The sequence below is a fragment of the Borostomias antarcticus genome (assembly GCF_949987555.1).
Source record: "Borostomias antarcticus genome assembly, chromosome: 15".
Lineage (NCBI taxonomy): Eukaryota > Metazoa > Chordata > Actinopteri > Stomiiformes > Stomiidae > Borostomias > Borostomias antarcticus.
Genome location: NC_140248.1, coordinates 23,061,078 through 23,084,829, shown reverse-complemented (window position 1 = coordinate 23,084,829; position 23,752 = coordinate 23,061,078). Strand labels below are relative to the sequence as shown.

Sequence of the window (23,752 nt, the reverse complement as noted above, 5' to 3'; positions counted from 1 at the left end):
TGCTGATTTAACATTATTGAGGCAAGAAAATTAATTTGAACCTGAGTAGGCTACATCACACAAAAGCATCTTTGCCTTCAAACAAACTCGAGGAAGCAGATAATCAATTCTAAATGGAAAGTTTACTCAAAAAACTCCCAGATGGGACAGTTAATAAGATTGTGGTCATTTGCATACCATCTAAGCAGTTTTAGCCTAACTTATCATCTCAATGCTAAACATGTTAACGGCTGTCAGCCCCAGTAGCAAAGGCCTGAACAAGAATTTTACACAAGGATATCTATCCATGAGATTAGGATTTGGGACAAACACCATCTTGAAATTCATCAGGAAAAAATTGTGGAGTCTAACTGCACACAAAAGCAGGGTGAGTAAGTTAGAGGCATCCATTCTTAGAAAATAAGCCTGTGAGAATGATCTGGTAACTACTAGCTACGGGCTAATTACTGTAGCTACTGTACATCAAGCACCTAACGTTATTAGCTTTGTAGCTTTCTGTGTCAGCGCTGCTGTAAACTGATGTGGAGGGAGGTGTGGAGTATCATGCAGCTTGTTTTCTTACAACACTATGGAACAGCAGCCTGCAGGCCGGTTTTCTGTATGTTTTAAGAACGATTTTCTTCAAACTAATGTCTGATCTATGAACACAACGGGAAAAGCTTTGTTTGTGGGACATCAGAGGCGTGGTCTTATTAAATCAAGCAACCTTATTGGTTATTATTCTCCGTGTGATTGACAGATTGGAAAGGTCTATTGAAATATCTTCATTTGGGGGCTTTTGCCAGCAAAAAAATGATAGGATAAATTTGTGATTAATTAATTGTAATTAATGTAATGTAATGAATTCGATTTTTTAAAATCATTTGACATCCCTCATAGCTATACAGCTATTCATAAAGAAGGAAAAAAAAGAAAAATGATATATCTTTATTAATATATGCCCTACAAAACAAACATGACAAACACTGTGATGGCTGCTGGACACCACCGTCTGACTCTTGACTTATTTATAAATGCTAGCTATGTCTATAGGGAGTACAGCTGATCTCCCAACCAGGACAACCCTCTCTCTCTCTCTTGGTGCATCTGTCTTCTCTCTCTACCTCTGCTCTCTCTCATGTCTCTGTCCCTTGTGTTTCTCTCCACTCCCCCTAATGTTCCTGTCGTCCTCCCCCTGATGTTCCTGTCTTCGTCTCCCTAGGTCTCCCCCTGAGGTCTTGACATCTAACTTCTGCAGCAGAGTTGAGAGATGAGGACATGAGAGAGGGTTAGGGACGCGTCCTGAAAAGACCCGAGGAAGATGCAGAGAAGGAAATAGAAAGTTAATTTTACTCTGGGATTGTGAATGAAATTCAAGTCTCACCAAAGTGTTTTGTTTTCCTACTTGACTGTTGTTCTAACTTTGTAGTTCGTTCTCATAGATCAGTCTGTTAAAACTACAAATTCTTCCTGTGTGACATCACTTCCCTGTCCTCTTCATCCTGAAACTATGTCACTTCCTTTTTCACGTTATAACCTATCTACCTCGTCCTCAAGTGAACCACTCGTGCCCGTATTCACTTCCTGTGCTAGAGTCCGAATCTGCAGAATCGTACCAGAATAAAACTATTGTCTTTGTTTAAAACCAGCTTGACCAACCACTCAGCGTGTTCTTTGAAATCTAAACTAAACCAAGTAAGATTTTTCCTTTACAGGACAGCTGGGCTGGTCTTCATGATACCAGGCTGAGGAGGATGAAGTTTTTGTGACATGTGTTGGGAAGAAGGGCCTCAGATGCCAGGACAGATTCATCCACCTTGACAAGAGTATGATATTACTGGCATGAGAGTGCAATACCAGCCAATCAGTGTGTCGATTCTATCTATGTAACTTGTAGCTATCAGTTGATGCTTGCTGGCATTGCATATCAGTGAATTTCAAAACAAATAATGTAGATTTTTCCGTGCCGCCATCATGTTCTGCCTTTGTCGTATCGAAGTGAATGACAGCTGATTATGGGGTGCTGGGAACGGGCGCGTCAGTGTTTCTGTGTCTGGGATGAATTGAGCGGTAAAAACGCACAGTGTGTGTTTGAACAATTACGAACAACCTTGACTAGTTCAACATCAAAAGAGCGAGAACAGACAGAGAGGGTGATTATGCTGGCATCTCTGAGAGTCTGAGAGCCAAGGTAATCTGTTCTCTTCTTGTTCTTGTCTCAATCCAGATGTTCTCCTCGCACGGAGAAGAGACAATAAACACACCCCTAATTTGACAACATGTCCACTTTCCCTTGGAACAGACTCATGTTTACTCATGGCTGGGAGAGAGGAGAGAAACGGATGCAAAGAATCTTTCAAAGCAGATTTGATTTGCAAACAGCGTAAAATGGAGCTGCACAGCTTCACCAATTATAACTACGGAAGAAAGTAGACACTAACCGCAAACTGTTCTTTATGCTGGCAACAGCCTTATAACATCCCTTCACACACTGGTCTATAGCAGACAGAGAGAGATATGTAGGAGAACACACAGACAGACAGAGACAGACAGACAGACAGACAGACAGACAGACAGACAGACAGACAGACAGACAGACAGACAGACAGACAGACAGACAGACAGACAGACAGACAGACAGTGATAGTGAGAGAGATACAGGCAGGTTGATAAGCCTTCAGGTCAATTCAAACAGTGTCTCCATATGCAGGCATATCACACAAATGTTCAGCCATGTTCATCACCTTCAACATAAATTTGATGAAATTCCCACTAAACTCTCAATTCTAAAGCGTGGTATTGTAGTGACCCAGGGTAGAGACGGGAGACCTGATTGGCGCCAACCAGATGCTGGCTTGGAGAGTGAAAGAGTAGCTTGTGTGTGCGTGGGTGTGTGTTCTGGTTTGTGTAATACAAGCGGCATATGTGAAGTTGCATTTGCCCCTTCCTTAACCCTACAGTACAGCACTGTGAGTGTTTAGAGAACATATCTGTTCTACACAGACACCGTTTGACCTTGACCTATCACCTCTCTCATCAGAGGAGTCGTATCCTTGACATGCCAATCTGAGGCCTCAGGAGATCACCCGTCCTCCTGCAGCACACACACACTCACACTCACACACAGATACACACACACATCACCCCTATACACATACTCTCTCTCACACACACACACACTCATCACATATACACACTCACACACAGATACACACACACATCACCCCTATACACATACTCTCTCACACACACACACACACACACACACACACACACACACACACACACACACACACACACACTCATCACATATACACAGACACACACACACATCACACCTATACACATACTCTCTCTCACACACTCATCACATATACACACTCACACAGACACACACACACATCACACCTATACACATACTCTCTCTCACACACACACACTCATCACATATACACACTTACACACAGACACACACACATCACACCTATACACATACTCTCTCTCACACACACACACACACACACACACACACACACACACACACTCATCACATATACACATTCACACAGATACACACACACATCACCCCTATACACATACTCTCTCACACACACACACACACACACACACACACACACACACACACACACACACACACACACACACACTCATCACATATACACAGACACACACACACATCACACCTATACACATACTCTCTCTCACACACTCATCACATATACACTCACACAGACACACACACACACATCACACCTATACACATACTCTCTCTCACACACACACACACACACACACACACACTCATCACATATACACACTTACACACAGACACACACACATCACACCTATACACATACTCTCTCTCACACACACACACACACACACACACACACACACACACACACACACTCATCACATATACACACTCACACACAGACACACACACATCACACCTATACACATACTCTCTCTCACACACACACACACACACACACACACACACACACACACACACACACACACACACACAAACACACTCATCACATATACACACTCACACACAGACACACACACACATCACACCTATACACATACTCTCTCACACACACACACACACACACACACACACTCATCACATATACACAGACACACACACACATCACACCTATACACATACTCTCTCTCACACACACACACTCATCACATATACACACTCACACACAGACACACACACATCACACCTATACACATACTCTCTCTTTCTCACACACACACACACACACACACACACACACACACACACACTCATCACATATACACACTCACACACAGACACACACACATCACACCTATACACATACTCTCTCACACACACACACACACACACACACAGAGGGCGGCTGCGGCTGAGGAGGTAGAGCGGGTCATCCAATGATAGTAGGGTCGGTGGTTCGAATCCCGGCTTCTCCTGTCCACACGTCGAAGTGTCCTTGGGCAAGACACTGAACCCCAAATTGCCCAGCTGCCAACATTGGCGTGTATGTATGTGTGTGTGAATTAGAGGCCTTCATTGTAAAGTGCTTTGGATAAAAAATCACCAGTGATAATAATCTGATCATAGTTAGTGTGGATCATAGACAGGAGTTCTGAAAAATCAGCTACTGTACAAGGGTAGGGAATTTCTTGGGTGGTCTGTAGACAGTTACTGCTAGAAATGGGGAGTGGCACATTAAACCTACAGTGTGATATTAAAATAAGGTAAAATCATCAAAGGAAATGCTCCTGCAGCTCAGGGCATCAGTTGCTATGATGGCTGTTCCTCCCCCTTTTTCCCAATTCTGGTAGACTGTGAGAAACTGTAGTTGGGGGGAGAGGCTACTAATATGAGAAACGTCTTGTCAGCAAGGTACCTGATATTAAGAATTGCCATTGACATGTTCTCTGGGTGGGGGGACTGGCTCAAGCTACACTTTGCATGAGGCACAGATATCAAATAGTCTGTGGATACTCCTTTAGGTCTGTGGATGGCTCTGAAGGTCCTTGGAGAGAGAGACATGTGTTTATAGGCCTACACTAGAAATATTAGAATCACTAAAAACTGTCAGATCGGAGTTAGTTACTTTGTTAAAACCAGGCCAGGTCAAACCTGGCTTATGTGCATGGCTGGCTTGTTTCTGTTCAGGACTGGTCGAACGGAAGCTAGTCACGTCACTAAAATAGCTGTGAATTGAAATGACATGAAATAATGTCTGATAAATTAAGATAGGTCTTGTCGCCTGGACACATCAGTTCCAATGCTTCCAATTCTAATCCAGCACTATAAGAGCGGGATAGCCAGTTAGCTCATGAGCTCACAACAACTAGCAGCAGCTTCCATAAAATTAATGGTAGCGGTCACTGGCTAAAGCAGTTACACTGATGATTCCTGTAATGTTAGCTATTTTGCTGGTTCAACTTCTGTTTCTGGACAGAGGTAAGGGATAAAAAGATTGGGGTGAAAGGATGAACGTGTGGAGGTTTGGGGTAGTCCCATAAAGTCATCCCCACCAGGGCCTTGAACCCCCGTCTCCCTGGTGGGAGTCCTATGCTCTCACCACTACTCTACTTGTGCAGCGGAGATCAACAGGTTGGTTTTGGTGTCCTTATTTATTTTGGTGTGCTGGGACTACTGCCTCATGTGGTACCAACAGAGAAATGCAGGTCAACATTGACCAGAGGGAGGGAGTGATAACCGGACAAACGCTATTCTAGGTGCGCTGGCCTACAGCCATGCACATAAAAAACACTGCCTCTTGTGGTAGCAACATAGAACTGCAGGTGAACAACCCAAATGAAGAAGGGAGGAAGTGACAGTGAGGGCTCCCTATCCGATGCCATGACCGTACAGCACTTCTAATCTGACAACTGACAAGTGGAGCGAAAGTGAAGAGTACCCAGGCCAGCGAAAGTGATGACGCAACAACATTTTAAACTTGAAAAAACAGTAACTAAAATGAATTGTGATTTATTTTATTTGTGTACATTAAATGGCTGCATTCTTTAAACAATAAAGACAAAGAAAGATTTTTTTTTTTTTTGATAATAGATGTGCTGGGGTTGAGCTCCGGCTGATGACATTTGGTAACCTATGTGCCGGGGCTGAGCCCCGGATAGCCCCGGCCCAATTTAACCCCTGGATAGGCCAGATAGCATCACACTGTGAAGGGGTCTAGCTACGAATGAGACTTACCGGCAAAGGCCCAACGAGTGGGCCTGCTGAGGTGGAACGACCTCCGGTAAGCATGTTTAAAGCAGAGATGGGACAGGACCGCAGTGAAAGCGTTCTGTTTCTGTTTCGCAGACTAGGCCGCCAGCGTCATCGTAGCCAAGTCTTGTTAGCAGCATCTCCGTAGCCAAAGCGCTAGCACTAGCTAGCAGTGTCCATTCCCGAACGAGAATCAAAACAAGCCTACTCAAGAAATCTGAGTGTCGGATTGATAAAATGATTACTATGCTTAAATAAGTACATAGAAACCACCAATATCTAAAAGCGATCACGAAGATATCGTGTAAAACTGGATGAAAACAAACTTTCAGCAGAGCAACTCACAGCCAACCAGGAAGTGCCCAGCCAACCAGGAAGTGCAGTATGCACACCAAGGGGCCACGAAGCGATTTACTTCCTGAAACATTCTGATCAGCGCCATCTTAACGAATCGACCCCTTTTGACATGCGCAGTTGTGCTTTTCTCAGACCCCGCCGCGTTCACAAAGTTTGCACGTTCCTGTGGATTTCCAATGCGCGTTCACAACTCTCCCCCGCTCTGTTAGTGTGTGTGAATTAGCATTAAGAACTAGCTTGCGTAGAATACTGATTCTGTCAAATATATTGTTTCGAAAAATTATTTCTTTATCCAGGCATCATAGTTTTAACAGTTTCATTATAGCGGAGGTTATATTTGCTCGTATGTGGTATTTTTCAGTTCACAACTTCGCGATTTTACAGCCAGGCTATGCAGAGTTCCAGAACCCCCTATGCCAAGCCGAGCTGCATCCGGCCGGCCCAGAGAGCTCTGTTGCGGGTACAAGCACAGGGCTAATAGCTCAGTTTGTGGTGCTATTTTCCATTCACCCTTGATCAATCCTAACAGATCCATATCTATAACATCTTCATTCTAATTTAAGATCATTCAAGTCATTTGACAATCTCATTATTAGCTTATTATTATTATTATCATAACCGTACTCAGCCAGCCAGTCATTCAACAGGATGTTTCATAAAATGGTAGCCTACCTTAGACATTTGATTCTGCCTCCTATCGACTTGCTGGCTGAGTACGGTTATGATAATAATAATAATAATAAGAATCAGAATGAATGTGTTACAGATATGGATTTGTGTTACGATTCATCAAGGGCGAATGGAAAATATTACCACAAACTCCGCTATTAGCCGCATTCTGGTACCGCAACAGGAGCATTCTGTTCCGGCCGCTCCTCTGCTATTGCTACGGTTTCTGGAGCTCTGTAGCCTGGCTGTACGATCGCGAAGTTGTGAACAGAATAAATACCACATACGAGCAAATATAACCTGCTCCGCTATAATGAAACTGTTAAAACTAAGATGCCTGGATAAAGAAAGAATTTTTTCAAACGATATATTTGACAGAATCGTGATTTGATGGCAGGTACTTAACAATGCTAATGCAGGGACAAGCAATACAGCGGAGAGAGTGGTGAACGCGCATTAAACATCCACATGAATGTGTAAACTTCGTGGACGCGGCCGGGTCAACAAATCACGTGGTTAAAAAGCACAACTGCGTATGCCTGTGACACGAGAAAACACAACTGCGCATGTCAAAAGGGGTCGGTGGACCCTTCAAAAAGCTTCACTCTCAATAACGAGGCGTCAACGTAGTCACCGCATCCAGTTCTAAAATACATCCATGGCACACACACACAAACATTCACTCACTCTCTCACACACACACATACACACATATGGTACTGTACACACACACAAACATTCTGTTAATCTCCACTCACACAAATGGTCTTTTAACATCTCCTTACACACACTCTACCCCACAGTCACCACCATGGCCTCGCTATTCTCTACCGCAGAATCTAATCATTCTAGTAATGATGTGATGAATAATAGATTAACTGGGTTTTCAGAGGCGGCGCCTGACTCTAAACGATTCATGGAAACACACATACAAGCTCCGTAGAGACTCGGGCGACGCTTAGGCAGAGTGGGGCTGACTTATCAAGGCAATTGCACATGCTTAGCTGGGAATTTCACACACATACTTACACCCGCCTCTGCCACACACACATGCACACGCACAAACACATACCGTACATTATATATATATACAGTATCTTTACCATATGCACATTGACAGTGAAACATAAACACACACACTGCCTCACAGTGCTCCAGCTTTGAAACAGTGTTATACTGTTCCCATACACAGACACACACACACATACACTACTTCACACACATCCATCCATCCAATTAGGCTTAGTCAGCCCGGATTGGCTGCTGGGATAACCGTGTGTGTGCTCGCCAGCTTCACGCCACGCAGTAGCCCCTACCCAAGCCCGCTCTCTGGTCAGCCAGACGTCCTGCTTAACGGAATGCTGTTTTCATGCCAATAAAAAAATGACAAGAAAGTGCACAATTTCCCTCCATTCTCCACCCTCTACTCTGCCAATCGCTGATAAGGTGTGTTTTGGCGCTGACAACGAGAATTCCATGTTGGCGTGTGAACGAAACATGCATGGCGATGAAATGCACATTATAAATGTATGACTTTGTATCCTTTACTGTATTTTAATCATCCCCAATGGCAGATTACAATAGACCTTTCCTATTCAGGCAGCAAGTTCGCTGCCGTTTTGTATGTTTTAAGAACCATTTTCTTCAAACTAATGTCTAATCTATGAACACAACGCGGGACAAGCTTTGTTTGTGGGACATCAGAGGCGTGGTCTTAAGAAATCAAGCAACCTTACTGGTTATTATTCTCTGCGTGATTGACAGGTCAGAGAGGTCTATTATGTGTTTTTTCCTGTTTTTTAAATTACTATTGTTTTATCTGTTGGTTGTTTACTGGCCGGTTGTTTCCCCAACTAATTTTCTACTGGCCGATTGTTTAACAGGTGACTGAATAGCAGCTGGTTGTTGGGCTGATGTTCAGACCCAGATACAGTTCACAGGGCAATGAAAGGAACAGCTCCCTCCAACCTCCAGGCCATGGTCAAACCCTACACCCCCTCCCGACCACTACCATCTCCAACCTCCAGGCCACGGTCAAACCCTACACCCCCTCCCGACCACTACGCTCTGCTACCTCCAGGCCATGGTCAAACCCTACACCCCCTCCCAACCACTACGTTCTGCTACCTCCAGGCCATGGTCAAACCCTACACCCCCTCCCAACCACTACGCTCTGCTACCTAGAGGCCACGGTCAAACCCTACACCCCCCCGACCACTACGCTCTGCTACCTCCAGGCCATGGTCAAACCCTACACCCCCTCCCGACCACTACGCTCTGCTACCTCCAGGCCATGGTCAAACCCTACACCCCCTCCCGACCACTACGCTCTGCTACCTCAGGGCGACTGGTTGCCCTGTTACTCCGAGGCCCCTGTGGTCGATCGACAGTCACAACTCTTCTCTGTCCTGGCCCTGCAGTGGTGGAATGAACTGCCCACTGAAAACAGGACAGTCAGGACAGTCGAGCCTCTTTCGACTTATTTTGCACTTTGCCTTCAGCACTAGTCACTTGTTCTAAAGGAGATGCACTTGTGAGCTGTGGCGATTAGTAGTACACTGACAACCTACATTAAATGCAATTTTTTTAAGTCATTTTCGATAAAAATGTCTGCTAAATGACTGTAATGTAATTCAATGTACTGTACACAGTTACACCTAACAGTGTACATGCTCTCTCAGTAGCATCACTGACACAAAGATTCATTCTGAGGACGTCAAACAGTTGAATGACCCTGTCTCTATTCTCTCTTCCTCTTTCTCTCTCATTCCCTCTCTCTTCATCTTCTCTGTCTTTCTATTTCAGTCTCTCCCTCAATGTTTGGCTGCGTCCCATTAGTCCAAAAGTACCACCTCTACTCCATCACTACTGACTCGTTCACTCCGTGGATATGAATATGCATAAGGGTCGTCAAGCATATTCATAGCACCTGCAGTCCTATATGGAGGACGAATCCTGTCATAATGAAAAATAAATATATGAACATTTCAACATTACCCGGCCCCAAAGTTCTGAGGTGAATTGTGTCCCAGCTGCTCTCTGCAAGCACCCCCCAGAATTCACCCTTACTGGAGTCAGTGTGGCATGGTGGAGGCCTCAGCATGGGCCGAGCTATCTCCAACGGTTGGACAGCGACTCCATGTCCACAGAGCACTGCTGAAGGGGAAGGATCTGTCGGCCTCCTCAGCCAGGGCGCGGCAGTCGGTAATGGTAGTATAGAACCTGGGAGAATAGCTGGATGAGCAGGAAATCGGTTGCGTTGTTGTCACCCAGTAGGTCTAGCATCCTGTCCGTGAGCTCGGATTTGCTGTCCCCCAGGCCCCAAGTGAGAAAGCTGGAAGGTCTTAAGGACCGTGACCAGGGCCTTCAGTACCACAGAGCACCCGAGGGCAGATACTACATAGTAGTATCGCATTCTGTCCTCCATAGACCGCCGTTGTACCACCAACTGCATAAAAAGTTGCAAATGCCTCCTAGAATACTAACAGTTTTAGCTCGGGATGCACCGATGCATCAGCCAATCATCAGAATCGGCCGATGTTTGTGTTGACTGCCATCGGCCAATAAGTCATACAAAAATACATTCACCAATGGCGATGAGCAATGTTTAACCTATTGTGTTGCATATATTTTGGGTAAATTATTTGCGGTGTGACTTGGACAACAGTAGCCTAGCTAACTGCAGATTAGGTGATACGGCATGATGTAAGAGGGCAACACGTGCCGTGCCACACAGCTAAACGTGTAATAGATGAGTAGAGTCACTTGTGTGAAACGGTTCAGTATCGAACAACAACGACAAGCCCTGGTTCACAGCCAGCCTCAGGAAGCTAAGGCTGGAGAAAGAGGAAGCACGTAGGAGTGGGGATAAGGACCAGTAAAATTGGCCAAGTACAGGTTTAGCAAAGGCAGTTAAGGAGGGTAAACAACGCTACTCTGAGAAACTCCAACATCAATTCTCAGATGGGACTGCGTCCTCTGTCTGGAAAGGCCTCAGACAATTCACAAACTACAAACCAATATCTCCCCCACACCACTGACTCATGCCTAGCCAATGACCTGAACAAGTTCTACCGCAGGTTTGAAAAACAAAAGGTCCCCCCCTCCACCCACACTCAACAGCTGCATCAACAAAAAGTGAAAGCCAGCGCGCACGCCAGATGGACTTAACAAGCATTGTTAAGGACTTCGCACAGACTAATGCAAGTAGGAGAGAACGTGTGGTAACTGTTAAGGTAAGAATACATTATTTATTAATATAATTATGGTTGAAGTCTGTCCTCTGCTCGTTTGTGTGTTGATTATTATGTGCCTATGTGTACAGGCCTTACAGCGTTATACTAGTGCTAGTATTAAGAGGTGGATTAATTAAGGTAGGACTGTGTGTATAGGTCTAGTAGCCTACCTATTTTTATGGTGTGCGTATGAGGTGGTCTCCAACAATTCTTGATTATTAATAGTGGTCCACATACACAAAAAGTTTGAAAACCCCTGGTCTAGGACTAGGGCTCGAAATACTGTTTCATTGCAAAAGGCCCCCACCTAATCCTTGCGGGGGGGACCCGAGATTTTGCGTTACGCCACTGGTGACCACTGTTGACTCTTTCCGCTTCCTGGGCATCACCATCTCCCAGGACCTCATGTGGGAGCTGTACGGCTGTACACTGCCATCCCTACAGGACCTGACACATCTCCAGGACCCTAAAATGGGCCAGTAAGATCGTGGCAGACCCCTCCCATCCCAGTCACGGTCTCTTTGACCCACTCCCCTCCGGCAGGAAACTGCGAGCCATCTGGACCGGGTCCTCATGCCACAAAAACAGCTTCTTTCCCACAGCCATCAGACTCATTAACAAGACTCGTGTCCCCCCGTTACGACCCCCCCCCACCCCACACACTCAACACACTCCATTCTGTATAGTACGTATATTGCATTTGTGCTCCCTCTCTCTCTGTATGTTAAGGTTGACCATGGGTCCAGCACATAAACTACCGTAAATCCTCTAATAGTGGCCTGTATTCAATTAAAGGCCGGGTCTCTTATAATGGCCGGGGGGCGTCTACGTGTTTCGCAACCCAGTTTAGCGATAACACCATTGAGTTTAGGGTTAAGGAAGACCCTAACCCCTAACCTTAACCCTAACCCTGACCTTAACCCTGACCTTAACCCTAACCCTAACCCCAACCCTACACCTGACCCTCATCCTAACCCTAACCTTAACCCTTAACTCTATGGTGTTCTTGCTAAACTGCGAGTTGCGAAAAGTAATCTTGCGGCCGGGGGCACGGTCAACACGGACAAATACAGGTGAGGGGGAAAAAAGCTCTGGGCTTTACGGTAGTTTTGGTTGCTAGGCACGTTGTTTGAGGTGGTAACAAACGTGGCGCCGACCAAAAGAAAGTTTGATGTGAAATTTAAAGAGAGAGCTTTGCAGTATGCTGCAGAACATTTGGGAGAGCAAGCTGCAAAGCCCTCTGGCATCGACCCGAAGATAATCAGATACTGGAGAAAGCAGAAGGATGAACTGCATCTAGCTGACAAGAAAAGAACACGCCTAGCTGGTGGTGGGCGGAAGAAAGTTAGCTTGGAGCTAGAAGCTAAACTTTCAGACTGGATCTACTCAATGCGGGACAAACACAACCGAGTCTCGAGGAAAATGCTAGCGTATAAAGTGGTTTTAACGCCCGCACTCGGGAGAGGCGGTCGTAACGCCCAAACGCAGTGACAAGACTGATTTCTGGGCTTGTGCTTGCAACATTTTAAACTGCAACACAAAAGTAAACAATGCTCCTACAATTACATATCATAGACAGTCTACCTTCCTATTTTCTGCTTGTTATGTGCATATTTAGTTATATAAAAACTACCACAAATTATCACTATGGATTCTATGAAGTTTTGCCCTGAAAATATTGCTTATGGGAATTCCATATTACTGTAGCAATGTTAGAGTAGAGGACCCAAAGATGCCCCCCCTAAGGACAATGTCAATTTGTGGCTTATTAAATACATATTTATAACTGAATTTACATGTTAGTTATGTTGAAGACTTTACACTTTTATAGCATTTAAGTAAAAAAAAAAAAAAAAAAAAACTTTGATGATATAATAAAAAAATAATGTGTAAAGGGGGCATCTTCCACCACCTGGAGTACAAGATGCCCCCCCATGGAATATTGCCTCACTTGTCATTTTAATCTTAAATAATTAATCATAGAGTGTAAAATGAGTCTCAATCTTATAAAAGTAGTTATTCATATTTTAAAGTTAATTAATTCTTGAAATATATGCATAGGCTACATCCATTTTGGCATAATATTAGGCATTAGAAATGTGGTTTATTCATACATTTTAATGCAATTTAATGACATTTATAATTAATGTGTTGATTATTATGTGCCTATGTGTACAGGCCTTACAGCGTTATACTAGTGCTAGTATTAAGAGGTGGATTAATTAAGGTAGGACTGTGTGTATAGGTCTAGTAGCCTACCTATTTTTATGGTGTGCGTATGAGGTGGTCTCCAACAATTCTTGATTATTAATAGTGGTCCACATACACAAAAAGTTTGAAAACCCCTGGTCTAGGACTAGGGCTCGAAATACTGTTTCATTGCAAAAGGCCCCCACCTAATCCTTGCGGGGGGGACCCGAGATTTACCACAAATTATCACTATGGATTCTATGAAGTTTTGCCCTGAAAATATTGCTTATGGGAATTCCATATTACTGTAGCAATGTTAGAGTAGAGGACCCAAAGATGCCCCCCCTAAGGACAATGTCAATTTGTGGCTTATTAAATACATATTTATAACTGAATTTACATGTTAGTTATGTTGAAGACTTTACACTTTTATAGCATTTAAGTAAAAAAAAAAAAAACTTTGATGATATAATAAAAAAATAATGTGTAAAGGGGGCATCTTCCACCACCTGGAGTACAAGATGCCCCCCCATGGAATATTGCCTCACTTGTCATTTTAATCTTAAATAATTAATCATAGAGTGTAAAATGAGTCTCAATCTTATAAAAGTAGTTATTCATATTTTAAAGTTAATTAATTCTTGAAATATATGCATAGGCTACATCCATTTTGGCATAATATTAGGCATTAGAAATGTGGTTTATTCATACATTTTAATGCAATTTAATGACATTTATAATTAATTTTTTTTGATGTAACATACATAATACAATAAATATATACATAAATTATTAATAATATCATTATTAATAATTATAATCTTAAAAGGCTAGAGGCCTATTAATTAGATTGGCCTTAGAGGGGGGGCGTCTTGCACTCCTGTGCTACATTTGACATTTTCATTCATACTAACCTACCAAAATTAGATCAATTCACCAAACGAATGGATTGCATACCTAGAATACCCTTGATAACATGTACAACACGACTTGTATATACAACTTTCTAAAATCTGATATATGCTTATTTTCTAACAGCAGAAAATTAGATCAACTTACCTCAAAAACGTTTTTGCTGAATAACTCTGTCAACTGCTATGTGACAGGTCAAATATTTGATGTGGTGGCCTGGTGCCATCTGAGAAATGTTTTCGGTTGGAAAATAGCCCCCCCCTAGTATTCACAGGGGGAATTACAGGGGGGGGGGCGTCTTACCCTCGGCGGGCGTCTTTGGGTCCTCTACCCTACTGTACATAGGAGTTGGTGGAATGGGAGTTAACGCAGCCCCCCCCTCCAGGATTCAAAATTGCAGCGCTAGCATCAAAATTAGCAACCCAGTTTAAAACCGACACAACACCGCTAGATTTGCAAAAAACGGAATTGTTTAGAGGACACTTTGAGCTACAAAGTAAGGTAAATTGTTATCACCAAATGTTGTCTGGTTATAAACATTTACAGTTTTTGTGACGTTGTCGCCTCAGAGTGGGCGTTAACGTAGCCCCTTCCACTACAAAACAAAGCGAAGGAGATCTATGCTTCAGTAGTTATGGAGTGTGTGAATGTGAATGAATGTGCTGTGAATGTGATGATGTTATATTGTTAATAGGTCATCTGGCTGTTTACATACCGGTAGGTCTCTTTGATTTGTTTCGTTAGATGACACAGGGCATATTTTTTGGTTTGTTCAATGTTTTTGCAATAAAAGTCCTGAAATTAAGGGATTATGTCCACGAGAGTTTAATTTTAAGAAATAAAAGTCTGCCTCTAAAATAGGCCTGCCTCCAATAAAGGCCTGGGGCTCTCTGCAGCTCAGTAAATAAAGGCCCCGGACACTATTAGAGGATTTACGGTAATTTATTTTGTTTTAAAAACAAGAAACTACCTTTTATATGGCAAGGAGTTTTAAAGCCTCAAAGGTGACGGGTGATGAAGGTTGACTTCATGAGCTTATTAGAGGTCACAGACGGGACCCACAGACAGTCCCTCCCTAACGCAGCTGTCTCTGAGCGTCAGTCAGACAGCCATCAGCCGCTCAGGGACTCAGCTGTGTCCGCACTTCAGGAGGTCCTGATGGACACCAGAGTGACTGGCTCCATGACACAGACCAAGGGACAGACAGACAGGATGACAAGCAAGCACAGACAGACAGGCAGACACACACACGCGCACACACACACACACACACACACACGTGATAGGGATACTATGTGGTAATATTATGCTTATATTTCGGCCAATAGGCTATACTGATAATTATCTACTTCTCTGGTCAATACTGATAAGAAAACCAATAATTACCCTTTTTCGTATTTTAAAAATAAGTTAATAACCTGTAGTTTATGCACACCTAAGAGTAAGAAAGACTAATGTATTGAGCAAAGATGGATGATTGAATATTCCATAGCTCTGACCTAAACTAACATGTATAACTTGTATGGTAAGTGAAAAAAGAACAGTTCTCAATTCAAATTTTCATTTAGTTTTTCTTGTATCAAAAAAATCTTGACAAAATACTTTGCGCATTTTGCCTACAACTTCAAATTAATATGCTTTGACATATTCTGTCAAGTCATACATATCAATGTTGTAAATATATAGGAATGCACGATATATTGGCTGGCTATAATTTCATCATAATTAATACATATAAATGTCAATTTATCTGCAGATCATTTATCACTACGATATATATATATATATATATATATATATATATATATATATATATATATATATGTGTGTGTGTGTGTGTGTGTCTCAGAATTGGTCCACAGGAAGAGTTGCTGGAGCAATAGACTGTGTTTTTTTAACCACCATTGTGTCTAATAACTTACTCATTGCATTTCAGTGTTCAGTCTGCTTTTAGGTGTCTGAGTTGATAGAGTAGCCTATATGCAGGTTGTTCACAATCTTTACATGAACGTCCACCTCAATATATGAAATATATTAGTTTCCACTGCTGTGCTCTCAACACGCGTGGATTGACCCAACTATCACATCTGCGCTCTCTGTTGCATTATTGTAAACTATAGAGCAATAAGGTAAATCGGATCAAATAATGCCCCGAATATGTTTGCTTGTGGGACAATGCCTAGTTTAATTTAAATGAATGTATCTCAGAGAGAGATCTCAGGACGCAGTGTGTGTTATCGCAAAGCAACAGAGTGGTGTTTGGTGCCCGCAGCGATTGAACACCACCGCCGCTTCTCCACCAGCACGTTTCCCTGGCACCGCTGCAAGGGAGCCACGCTGCTGCAGGGGAGCGGCGCGCCAGGACGGCTGCGAGGCTACAGGTGACGGCTAAACTTACATGCGTATGTCATGGCGAAGCTACTGCCCGTATCCACCATGTCCACCTGCGGAACCAGCTTGGGGAGCTCCTGTTGTTGCGAGAGCGCGAACCGGAACACCTCATATTCATGAGAACCCGTTGGGAACAACCCCCCTGCGAAGAAGATGAAGGTATTAGTTCCCACCTCTCAAAGATAGGGTTCGAATAAATTGTGGATTCAAACAACGCGTACCCAACACCTTGTGTTTTAAGACACTCGCGCATCCTATAGCCTACCGTATACGAAGAGAGTCGTGCAACTTGGGTGCACTTCAGTTCATTGTCATTACGCAGCAGTCTATCGAGAGGAAACGGTGCGCAAACAACAACCTATGATACAGACTAGTAGCGTAATAACAAAGAACGTTCCGTGCTGTTACTCACCTATATTGATATTACTTGGAAAACTAGTACCACTGCAAAATCCGGCCAAAAAACTGACAAAGACCAAGTTAAAGCTTCGCTGCATATTTCCTTTATCATTGGCGACAAAATAACGAAATAAAGTCCACACACAGGGCTGCTCCTGTCTCAGTTCACTCAAAATGTATCCATAGTTGCAATGGGGGAAACACTGATTTTTCAGTCAGAGCCGTCTCTTCAATTGCTCTCTCTCTCCCGCGCTCTCTCTCACTGTCCCCGCTTTGCGCGCAGAGCTGTAATCACCATGCCACTCCAAGCGCCGTCTGCGACTGCCAGAGTTCCACCTACGAGCTCCGCTTATGTCAGCGTGAATAGGAGGTCATCACGGCTCTGTCTCCTGTCAGCGTGAATAGGAGGTCATCACGGCTCTGTCTCCTGTCAGCGTGAATAGGAGGTCATCACGGCTCTGTCTCCTGTCAGCGTGAATAGGAGGTCATCACGGCTCTGTCTCCTGTCATCGCAGTCATTGACTGTCAGGAAGCTCGGCGCTTTGACAAATCGCGGTGTTGATTGGAGAACTGGAAATGCTCTTCCTCTGTTTTAGACTGTACCACTTTCATACACCCAACTAAAAACAGTGTCTCTATAGGGGGATCATGGCATTATTTATCATGGATTATTTATTAGTGGTCTCCTCTGTCCTAAAAAGTGTAGGCCTAGGCCTATATCAAAAACAAAACTACTGTAACTACTGTACTATTTTTGTTATCATAATTTATAGCCACGTGTGTATCACAGTCTCTACTACATTAAGACGCTGCTACAATTAGTGGGGTTTAATATTTTGCTACTGTGGCAGAAATCTGACATTCTGGATAATCTGACAATTTTAACCGAGCTGGCACGCGAGATCAAGCCTCTCCCGCACGCTCTAATCCGGGCGTACCGGGACTCCTCGCGCGCAGCGAGTTAACGGGTCGTGCTCGATGACTGCCTGATGGGGCTGATAATGGGCTCATTACGAGCGCATTTGGCCTCATCATCCCTCTCCTCCGGTCTCCGGTCTGTGGCAACTCGCTCTGTGATTTTGGATCACGGATTGAAACAGTAGGTTATTTCATTCCTGTTTAGTACGGTGGCCCTGAAGTGTCACAACACAACACATCAAAAAAAAGTGACAACGCATCAAAAAAAGTGACAACGCATCAAAAAGGTGACAACGCAAATCGGCCGCAACAAAAATTGGCCACAACACAACACAAACTGGCCACAACACAACACAAATTGGCCACAACACAACACATAGCAACGCAACACAAATGTCTCTAGCCCACTCAGGGGCCGAGTTCTGGGGTTCGTGGCGTGGTGGCGAGACTCCGACCCCTCAGGGCAAAACCATTCAGGGACAGTGTACTACTCACCGGGCCACCCACTGGCAAAGACCGTGTGTCTCTAGCCCACTCTGAGGCCGAGTTGTGGGGTTTGTGGCGTGCATAGTGGCGTGATGGCGAGACTCCGCCCCCTCGGGTCAGAGCCAGTCAGGAAAAGTGTAGCTCTCTCTGGTCCACCTTCCTGCACCCACCAGGGAAGACTGTGTGTCTCTAGCCCACTCGGCCTGAGTTGTGGGGTTCGTGGCGTGGATAGTGGCGTGATGGCGAGACTCCGCCCCCCCAGTTGTGGCTCACTTCCGTTGTGGCCGGTTTGTGTTGTAGCCGATTTGTGTTGTGTTGTGGACAATTTGTGTTGTGTTGTGGCCAGTTATCCCGGGTCTTTCGAGGCTATTGGAAGAAGCTGCTCATCTTGTCGTTCCCCTCCCAGAGGTTGTGGCTGCGACAGGGCTGCCTCTAGGTTGTCGCTAACCGGTCTGCGTGAAGAGAACAAGAACGTCCTCTTCGACCCTCCGGTAAGTGAATCTGGTTGTTTGTTGCGGCTGTTACATGTCTAAATAGAACGTAACATGCCCTAACAACCGACTAAGTGGGTGTGGCTCGAGCCACGGAAGTCTTCCCTGCGGAAACAGCAGACCGTAGGTCTCGCCAGTAATGTACTAACTTGTCCGATTAGTGAGTACGACAGGACCGGGCCGGCCAAAAGGGCTCCGGTCCAATCGAAAAACTGTGATGAGCTCGGGTCGAGCCGTGATGTCTTTTCCTGCTAAAATAGCAGACGTGACAACCAAATAGCTGGCGGAGACTGTAGACTACTGACCCAGTTGGTAGTGAGTACGACAAGACCGTTGCTATCTGGGCGCCGGTCCCATCAGAAAACTCTGAGGGGTACGGCTCGAAGTCTTCCCCTGCGTAAACAGCAGACATGACGACCGCAGGTCTCGCTGGTAATGTACTAACTTGTCTGTTGTATCAACGCGTACGTTAGTGAGTATGATGGGACCGAGTGAGAGAGCTCCAGTCCCAGTTCTGTCAAGGTTGACAATGTGAAATATGTGATAGAAGTGCTCAACCACATTACTGGTGTAGTTAGAGGTATTCTAAACTCTTTGGTGTACATACTGAGGCGGGGGGTATAGCTTCACATCAACGTTTGCTAGCTAGCAATATAGTGAAATGAGACATTGAGATATTTTCCTCAGCGCTGTTGTCAATAAACGTCACAAAAGGAATGTAGGAGCTCACAGAAACAAGTTGCAACACAAAGTTGTGTAGCTAGCTTCAGTCAGTAGCACAGCACATGTGTTACGTTAGCAAGAGTTTGATGATGAAGTGTTTCTCGGCAGGAATGCCATTCACCCTCATACTGAATCAGGACATGGAACTTCCTATGGGGATTTTTCATGTCCCTTTCGAGGATGGCCCGCCTTGGACCAGGACAAGCAGAGTTTCTCCGTTGTCGATGACGGTCAGGGCCAAGTTGAATTATGGCATATTCCTTGATATGGTGCCACGATCTCTGGCACAGCCTTTTTCAAACCGCTTAACAATCTGGCAGGAGATGTGCCTCCAGGACAGCTGGTTACAGTGTGTTCTGATGGAGGGGTAGTCCATAAAATTTCCGCCCTTCACGGGCGTTGTGGAGACGGTGATACCACATCCTGATCAAGCCGCAGCTCTGTCAGCAGAGATTGCAGAACTTTTATCAAAGGGAGCGATAACTGTGGTCCCGCTGGAGCAGAGGAACGAGGGGTACTATTCCCACTACTTCCTCATGCCCAAGAAGACGGGAGGCGTGAGACCAATTTTGGAACTCCATATTTTTAACAAGATGGTGGAAAAATTGAAGTGTCACGTGCTTACGGTGCAGCAAATGTTGGAAGTGTTCCTTCCCAGCGATTTTTTGCACGAGTAAGACGGAATACTTACTTCCACGTGCCAATAACTCCTCGGGATAGGATGTGTTTGCGTTTTGCCTTCCAGGGAGTGGCGTATGAATATACCAGACTCCTGTTTGGATATGTGCTCGCCCCCAGGACTTTCTCCATTATGTGTAAAGACGGCGTTGAAACCACTGCGCCTGCAGGGCATCAGGATCCTCGTGTACCTGAATGACCTGCTGGTTCTGGCTCCGTCGCCTATTCTGGCTTGACGCACACCGCCACGGTGGTGAGACATCTCACCGACCTGAGGTTTGCGGTCAATTGGGACAAGAGCGCTCTGTGGCCGGCCCGTCAGATTGTTTACTTGGGTATCAATCTGGACATGGGCACTATGAGAGCACGTCTGTCCAACCCTAGGAGGGAAACGCTGGAGAGGAGTCTCAGCATTTTCCGTCCATTTCTGAAGGTCTCGGTTCTATCGATCATGTGCCTGCTGCCCGAGGCACACCCGGAGGTGGTTCACACGGCTCCGTCTGGATCCTGTGAGACACAGTCGCCGCCTTGTGCGGATACCGAGGTCGTTGGGAGCGGACCTTGACTATTGGAGGGACGGGCGCGTAATAGCGCACGCCGTTCCAATAGGCAGAGTGTGTGCTCGCGTTGCTGTTCGCGCATGCCCCCTGGCCAAAGGTGTTGTTGTATGCCTTCCCGCCGGTGGGGTTGATCTTACCATTATTGGCCAGGGTACAGTCGGACGGCCTTTCAGTGATACTGATAGCACCGGACCGTCACTGGGCGAGATGGTATGCGGAAGTCATGTCCATGACGTCTTTGGAACCATGCTTCATACCTCATTAGCCAAACATGCTGTCCCAGAGTGTGTGCGCAGCTTCCACTGCCACGGTTTATTCAGGGCAAATGGGACGCTTTTGCAAGCTGGTGTAAAGAAAGAGTTATCACTCCCGAGTCCTGCTCAGTTAAGACGATTTTGGACTTTCTTCAACACCTGATGGGTCATAGTGACGGCTTAGCGGCATCCACTATCAAAGTTTATGCATGCGCTATTTACGCGTGTCTTGAGGGCTTCCCCTGGTTAAATGTTTCCTGACCGGCGGGCGCCGTCTTCGCCCATGTGCGTAAAGCTGCAGCGCCCCCTTGGGATTTGCTCTTGGTTCTGAACACACTATGTTAAGCGTCGTTTGAACCAATGGAGCAAGTCTCTTTCAAGTGGCTCTCTGTGCTGACTGCACTGCTCCTTGCGCTGACATGGGGCAAGCGGGTCAGTGATTTGAGAGCGCTGACGGGTGATGGGAGCAAAGCTGTTTTGCACACGGATCCATCTTTCGTTCCGAAAGTGGTCCAGGGCGCATTCAGTGTACAGGATTTGGAGCTGAGAGCCTTCTATCCTCCGCCTCATGCAAGCGAGGAAGAAGCCTCCTTACATAATTATTTTTTATCCATGTCCTTGTCCACGTCCACTGTCCACGTCAGTGCTAGGCAAAGCCGCCAGCGCGGGTCAGATTTAGACATGGTGTCCCAGGGCGGGACAGTCTAGTGAGTGACGGTCCGCTCCCGTCTGTGTGTGAGGCTAGGACGGGCTATGTTACGGTGTAACCGCTTCCGGTCCGGCTCTCCCCTCACGTACCTCTCCTTGCCCTCAGTTGTGATAACCAGAGTGTGGCGGGGTGGGGCCAGAGCTTGGGTGGGCCAACTTTTGGTATGATCTCACCTTGGAGCACTGGCTTCTGTCCTGGCTGGTCGGTCCTTTGTTACAAAGGGGCCAGCAAGTGTGTATGGTGCTGTCGTGTCACTCACTTATGCTAATAGGAGCTAGCCCTATGAGGCAGAGCTCCACAAAATAGAACGATGGTTGCACATTGTAACTCTAGTGGAGCATAGCCCCACAGGGAACAGACTTGCTGACCCCGCAGTTTGCTCACTGAAAATTTCACTTAGGAGCAGCTGTGCAGGTGAAGCCCACTTATACAGTGGTGCACCATACTTGGTTGAACACAGGTGCGTGTATTGTTTTTTTTCTTCAGTCAATTGTAGCTAGCTAGGTTTCACTAGCCAATAGGAGCTAGCCTTGTGGGGCTCCGCTCCACTCATAGAACTAGGGTTACAATGCTTAACCATCGTTGATATTATGATTATGATTATTATTGTTTTTGTTATTATTATTGTTATTATCATTATTATAATTATTACTATTACATGTAAACGGACAGTGTACAATCACAGTGAAATGTTGTTAGTGATCAAATTACAATATAAGATAAAAGATAAGGCATCGGTATGGATGAATTATGTACATGCTATACGTATGGATATAAATAGCATACCGTAGATATCACAAGCATTCAATAAAGAGTATGAACAGTAGGCTACACTGTAGCATTCTATTGTACCTACACTTGTACTTGTTGCATAATGGCAAAATAAAATCTCTTGAACATGAACATAAATTCAGCCAGCCTACAGCTCTGTTTCATGTTGACACTAAACGATCTTTGTTTTCTTCATCTCAGTGTTGATCATAATCATGTGCAGTATCCATGCTCTGGCATTTGTGTGTGTGTGTGTGGGGAGGGGCAGTTTCCATGCTCTGGCATGTGGGGAAGCTCATAAATGAGTGATGCTTCATCCCTACTGTGCCCCCCGCTTTCCATGAGGCCTGAAGGCAAGCGAGGCCGGCTGGTTAATAAGTGATGAGAGCAGCATTGTGCACACGCAGCATCTCTACCTGGCAGAGCAACATGCTGTAGACTGGTATAGGCCTAATGCATCTCTACCTGGCAGAGCAACATGCTGTAGACTGGTATAGTATTGTATATCAATCAATCAATCAAAGCTTTATTTGTATAGCGCATTTCATACCCAGAGGCAACACAATGCGCTTTACAGAGAACAAGGGAGGTGGGCATACGTCCCACTCTCTACATATTCCAGAGGGAAGCAAAAAAACAGTAATCACCCGGGGGCCAGATAAGTGAGCTGTAAAAATTCTTCCCTGACCCCTCTCAACAAGGCGATCGAGCAAGCTCCAGGAGTAGGTTTTTCTACCGGCTAAGAACATAGGCCTAATGCACCTC

General features: G+C 45.1%; 1 protein-coding gene across 1 annotated transcript in view; it reads right to left on the bottom strand.

The window, feature by feature from the left end:
- Nucleotides 1-17,495, bottom strand: part of LOC311318660 (glutamate receptor 1-like) — a gene marked incomplete at both ends in the record, with an annotated part of 91,424 nt that extends 73,929 nt beyond the window's left edge. The window contains 2 exons of the mRNA XM_084450053.1: nucleotides 17,006-17,140; nucleotides 17,411-17,495. Coding sequence (XP_084306179.1) covers nucleotides 17,006-17,140; nucleotides 17,411-17,495 — 220 coding nt within the window. The remainder of the gene's footprint in view (nucleotides 1-17,005; nucleotides 17,141-17,410) is intronic.
- Between the last annotated feature and the right edge of the window lie 6,257 nt (nucleotides 17,496-23,752).